Below are 6,721 nucleotides of genomic sequence, written 5' to 3' on the forward strand. Positions count from 1 at the left end.
TCTAGCCCGGGTAACAGAATAAGACCGTGTGTGTGTGTGTGCGTGTGTGTGTGTGTGTGTGTGTGTGTGTGTTTCTACATACATATTACATATACAGTGATAGAATTTATATAAATTACATATTATATATTTATGTAAAATATATCATACATATTTATGTATATAATACATAACATGTAAAATATATCATATATTTATGTAAAATGTATAATATGTAATTTATATAAATATATAATTTATATATTTATATTAAAATATATATGTAATTATATACATTTATATATAATTCATATAAATTATGATATATGTAAATATAGTCACATATATTATTTTAATATGTTATATAATATATATGTTATATAATTATATATATATTATATATATATGTTATATATTATATATATATTGTATTTTTACATTCTGGTCTTCTGACTCCCAGTCTTATGCTCTTCACCTCAAAGGTGAACTTAAATGTCAAAGCCAAAAATTTTACCATGAAGCCTAGTGTTTGTTTATAAGGTAAAAAAAAAAAAAAAAGTTTTCATGAAATAATATTATGTGTAAATGTAAATATATAAATTTTTATTTTTCTGAGACAGTGTCTCGCTCGCCTGACTGGAATGCAGTGGCACCGCAACCTCTGCCTCCCGGGTTCAAGAGATCTTCTTCCTCAGCCTCCCAAGTAGCTGGGATTACAGGCACACACCATCACACCCAGCTAATTTTTTGTATTTTTAGTAGAGATGGGGTTTCACCATGTTAGCCAGGATGGATCGATCTCTGGACCTTGTGATCTGCCCGCCTCGGCCTCCCAAAGTGCTGGGATTACAGGCATGAGCCACTGCGCCCAGCGTAAATATATAAAATTTTGTTTTTTTTTCCTATGTTCCCCCATTCACAATACAGACCAGACACAGGGCCTGAGCTGAGGTGTATATGGAGTAGGTTTACTCTACCTCCTCTTTCTATACTGTCAGTGTAAGAACACAGCCTGTGGTAAGCATCAGGAGGCTAATATATAAAATTTTCATATACACTTTGGGATTACAGACGAGATCCATCGTGCCTTATTTTATATATATATATATATACACACACACACACACACACACATATATATATATACACACACATATATATGTATATATATATATTTTATATATGTATATATGTGTATATATATTATACATATATATTTTTTAAATTTTATATATTTTTACAATCAGTTTAGTTATATAGCTTATATGCTTCTGTGAGCATGCCAGATTAGACACTAACAGCCTGTAGAAAATACTAACAGAGGCTGGGTATAGCAGCTCATGCCTATCATCACAGCACTTTGGGAGGCTGAGGCAGGAGAATCACCTGAGCCTCAGCTTTCAAGACCAGACTGGGCAACATAGTGAGATCCCATCTCTAAAAAAAAAAAAAAAAAAAAAAATTAGCCAGGTATGGAGGCGTGTGCCTGTAGTTCCAGATACTTGGGGGGCTGAGGCAGGAGAATTCCTTTAGCCCAGGAGGTCAAAGCTGCAGTGAGCTGTGTTTGTTTCACTGCACTCCAGCCTGCATGACACAGTGAGACATTATCTCAGGAGAACAAAAAGAAAAACTTACTGGCTGGGCACAGTGACTCACGCCTGTAATCCCAGCACTTTGGAAGACGGAGGTGGGAGGATTGCTTGAGGCCAGGAGTTCGAGTCCAGCCGGGCCAACATGGTGAAACCCCATCTCTACTGAAAAACAAAAATTAGCCAAGCAGGTGGTGGGCACCTGTAATCCCAGCTGCTTGGGAAGCTGAGGGAAGAGAATCATTTGAACCCAATGGCAGAGGTTGCAGTGAGCAGAGATCATGCCACTGCACTCCAGCCTGGACGACAAGAGCAAGACTCCATCTCAATCAATCAATCAATAAACAAACAAACAAACAACAAAAAAAACTCTCCTAACAAAAACATTAGTAACAATATGAAATAACTGGAAGTAACAGGACAGGCAAGAAAGGCAGATATTTTTATTTTTTGAGATGGGGTCTTGCTAAGTTGCCCAAGCTGGATTTGAACACCTGGACTCAAGCAATCTTCCCACCTCAGCCTCCTGGGTAGGTGAGACTACAGGTGCATGCCACTGCATCTGGCTGCAGGCAGATATTTTTATAAAATTTATTCACAGAAACTGAAAAATATGAGCTAGGAGGTAATTTAGTATAGAAATACATAGCCTAATTGTCTCAAAACAGCCCATCCTGTTAAAACTGCTATGTAGATATAACAAGTTTTGTTTAGTGTATTTAGTTTAAAAAGACATGTAATCTATTTTAGAAAGATATTTTACCTATATATTTTATTTAAATATCTGGCATATATTTGGCTAAATAAAATGCTCAGTTTGGGCTGTTAAAAGTGTGTTAAGGAATAAGATATCAGCCTCTGGAATTTATTAATAAAATTCTCGAGACTCTGCTCTGTTTTCAGCTTCATTTCTACACTTTAATCTTTACAAAATGCCATTCTCCTACATCTTCAGCTTTCAGCACTGGTTCTAGTAGTTTCTAGATTTACCATCAATTCTGCCTATGTAGCCTACCTAATACAAGCTATTTGCAAGCCATTTGTTGAAGTTTTACATAGAAAGTGAAAAGCCAGCCAACAGGGGTAGCAGAGAAATAGTTATGTGTCAGAAGAGGGAGAGTTACAACAAAGAAGACTCAAATTACCTTTCCATATTTCTGAGCATAGGAGCCAGTAAGAAGTGAGTGGAAGATGATGATGGTTTCATCCAAGTCCCATAAAAATACCCGCTGAGGAAAGAAAATACAAAAAATGAGTATATTTTCCAATTACAATAAATGAAACTAGAAATTGATAACAGAAAGAAAACTGGGAAATTCACCAATATGTAGAAATTAAACAATACAACCTTAAACAATCAATGGGTCAAAAAAGAAATCATAAGTGAAATTAGAATATATCTTGAGGTGACTGAAAACAGAAATAAAACATTAAATTTGTGGAATACAGTGAAAGTGCTAAGAAGAAAAATTATAAATGTATTATACATATATTAAAAAAGACAAATGATCTCAAATCTATTGCCTAACTGCATATCTTAAGGAACTAGAAAAAGAGCAAAATAAACATAAAGCTAGCAGTAGGAAGGAATTAACAATGCTAGCTCAGAGATAAATAAAAGAGAGACTACAAAAACAACAGAGAAAAATCAATGCAACAAAAAGCTGGTTCTTCAAAAATATCTATAAAATTGACAACCTTTAAAAAAATTGACAATCTTTTAGACAAGACTGACTAAGGAAAATATAGAGAAGATTCAAATGACTAAAATCAGAAATGAAAGTCGGGTCATCACTACCAATTTTACAGAAATAAGGATTACAAGAGAATACTAGAATACAAGAGAATATTATGCCAAATGATCGGATAAACCAGGTGAAATGGTCAAACTCCTAGAAATACATAGCATAAAGTACCAAAACTGTCTCAAGAAGGAATAAAAAATCTGGTCAGAACTATAACTAGTAAGGAGATTGAATGCATAACTAAAAACATCCCAACAAAGAAATGCCCAGGACGAGAAGGTTTCAATAGTGAGTTCTACCAAACATTTAAAGAATTAACATGAATCCTCAAACTCTTACAAAAAATGGAAGAAGAGGGAACACTTCCTGACTAATGCAATTAGGCCAGCATTATCCTGATACCAAAGTCAGACTAAGGCACTACAAGAAAACTATAGACCAATATCGCTTATGAAACGATATAAAAATACTCAACAGGCCAGGCACAGTGGCTCACACCTGTAATCCTAGCACTTTGAGACGCCGAGGGAGGCAGATTGCTTGAGCCCAGGAGTTTGAGACAAACCTGTGCAACATGGTAAAACACCGTCTCTACAAAAAACACAAAAATTACCCAGTTGTGGTGGTACATGCCTACAGTCCCAGGTACTTAGGAGGCTGAAGGAGGATCACTTGGGCCTGGGAAGTCAAGGATGCAGTGAGCAGGGATCATACCATTGCACTCTAGTCTGGGCAACAAGTGAGACCGTCTCAAAAAAAAAAAAAAAAAAAAAAAGCCTTTAAAAACCAAAAACCCCCACACATCTACAAAACTAAACAAAATTGAGGTAAACCAAATTCAACAGCATATTAAAAGAATTAAACATCATGGCCGGGCATGGTGGTTTATGCCTGTAATCCTAGCACGCTGGGAGGCCGAGGCAGGTGGATCACCTGAGGTCAGGGGTTCAAGACCAGCCTGGCCGACAAGGTGAAACCTCGTCTCTACTAAAATTACAAAAATTAGCCGGGTATGGTGGCGCACACCTGTAGTCCCAGCTACTCGGGAGGCTAAGGCAGGAGAATCACTTGGGGAGGCAGAGGTTGCAGTGAGCCGAGATCAGCTGTATTCCAGCATGAGCAACAGAGCAAGATTCTGTCTCAAAAAAAGAAAAAAGAATTAAACATCATAACCAAGTGGGATTAGCTCCCAGGACATAAGGATACAAAGATGGTTCCTTCAACATAAAAAAAATTAATTAGGAGTACAAAAGGCTTATTGGAAAAAAAATTATGCAAAGTAATGCATCACTTTAATAGAATAGAGGGGGAAAAAACTACACAATAATCTCAATTGATGCAGAAAATGCATTTGGCAACATTCAACACCCTTTCTATTCCTAGTTTATTGGGATAGAAGGGAATGTCATTAATATGATTAAGACCATATATAAAAAAATCCGTAACTAGTATCATACCTAGTGTTAAAAGACTGAAAGTTTTACTCCTGAGATCAGAAATAAGACAAGGATGCCTGTTTTTGCCACTTCTATTCAACATCGTACTAGAAGTTCTAGCCAGAGAGATTTGGCAAGAAAGGGGAAAAAGACATCCAATTTGGAAAGGAAGAAGCAAAGTTATCTCTGTTTGCAGATGACATAATCTTTTTGTTTGAGATAGGGTGTCGCTGTCACCCAGGCTGAAGTGCAGTGGCACAATCGGGGCTCACTGCAATCTCCACCTCCTGAGTTCAAGCAATTCTCCTGCCTCAGCCTCCCAAATAGCTGAGATTACAGGTGTGTGCCACCACGCCCAACTAATTTTTTTTTTTAATTTTTGTATTTTCAGTAGAGACAGAGTTTTGCCATGTTGGTCAGGCTGGTCTCAAATTCCTGACCTCAGGTGATCCGCCCATCTTGGCCTTTCAATCATGGCTGGGATTACAGGCATGAGCCACCACGCCTGGCTGATGCGATCTTATATGTAGAAAACCTTAAAAAATCCAGAAGAAATTGTTAAAGCTAATAAATAAATTCAGAAATCAGCTGTATTTCTATATACTTGCAATGAATAATTTTAAAAAGATATTTAAAAACCAATTCCATTTGTGATAGCATCAAAAAGAAGGAATAAATTTAACCAAGGAGGCAAAAGACACACGCTGAAAACTATAAAAGACTGCTGAGAAAATTAAAGACATAGCTAAATAAATGGAAAGACATCCATGTTCATGGATTAGAAGACTTAATATTGTTAAGATGACAATACTACCCAAACCAATCTGCAAATTCAATGCAATCCCTATCAAAATCCCAATCGTTTTTAAAAAAATACAAAACTGCATTCTAAAATTCTTATGAAATCTCAAGAAATCCCAAATAGCCAAAACTATTTTGAAACAGAACAAAATTGAAGGATTCACACTTCCTGATTTTAAAACTTACAGTAACCAAAACAGTGTAGTACTAGCATATGGACATATAGACAAATGGAATAAACTGAGAGTCCAGAAATAGTCTTACAAATATGATCAATGTTTCTTTTTTCTTTTAGTTTTTACCTTCTTTTAGTATCACCCACAGTCAATACCATAAGTTAATTTTTCATAGAATGCCAAGACCATTCAATAAGGAAAATCTTTTAAACAAATACTGCTGGGAAAACTGGATATCCATACTCAAAACAATGAAGTTAGACCATTATCTTACACCATATACAAAATTAACTCAAAATGGAGAACAACCTAAATTTAAGAGCTAACCAATAAAAATCTCAGAAAAAAACATAAAAATCTTCATAACGTTGTATTCTTAAGTATTAACCAAGAAAACAAAACAAAAAGAAACAAGTATTACAACAATAGCACAGCAGTAATAGAAATCAGATTCCCTAAACATTAAAAATTTTTGTACTTCAAAGGACAGTATTGAAAGAGTGAAAAGCTGACATACAGAATGACAGAAAATATTTGAAGATTATATATCTGATTAATGTAAGGGCTTAATAATCTAGAATAATAGTCTAGAATATTAATAATATAGAATATAAAAAGAACTCCTACAACTCAACAATGAAAAACCAAACAACCCAGTTTAAAAATGGGCAAAGCGCCAGCCACGGTGGGCAAAGCGCCAGGCACGGTGGCTCATACCTGTAATCCTAGCACTTTGGGAGGCTCAGGCAGGTGGATCACCTGAGGTCAGGAGTTTAAAGTCTAACCTGGACAACAGGGTGAAACCCCGTCTCTACTAAAATTATAAAAATCAGCCAGGTGTGGTGGCATGCGCCTGTAATTCCAGCTACTTGGGAGGCTGAGGTACAAGAATCGCTTGAACCTGAGAGGTGGAGGTTGCAGTGAGCCAAGATCATGCCACTGTACTAGGGAAATGCAAATCAAAGACTCCATCTCAAAAAATGAAAACAAATAAA

The 6,721-nt window shown here is 36.0% G+C and overlaps 1 protein-coding gene and 1 non-coding gene across 8 annotated transcripts in view; both read right to left on the reverse strand.

Moving 5' to 3' along the window:
• EYA3 (EYA transcriptional coactivator and phosphatase 3) overlaps window positions 1–6,721 on the reverse strand; it is a 109,917-nt gene that overhangs the window by 26,816 nt on the left and 76,380 nt on the right. For all 7 annotated transcript variants that reach the window (XM_037740718.1, XM_017534739.2, XM_017534732.2 and 4 more), the window contains one exon: window positions 2,714–2,797. In XM_037740718.1, coding sequence (XP_037596646.1) covers window positions 2,714–2,797 — 84 coding nt within the window. The remainder of the gene's footprint in view (window positions 1–2,713; window positions 2,798–6,721) is intronic.
• LOC119472169 lies at window positions 882–1,013 on the reverse strand. Its single transcript, XR_005201279.1, has one exon. It is a non-coding gene; the product is annotated as a small nucleolar RNA SNORA51 (small nucleolar RNA).

This window comes from Cebus imitator, unplaced genomic scaffold (genome assembly GCF_001604975.1).
Source record: "Cebus imitator isolate Cc_AM_T3 unplaced genomic scaffold, Cebus_imitator-1.0 Scaffold87, whole genome shotgun sequence".
NCBI classification, from domain to species: domain Eukaryota; kingdom Metazoa; phylum Chordata; class Mammalia; order Primates; family Cebidae; genus Cebus; species Cebus imitator.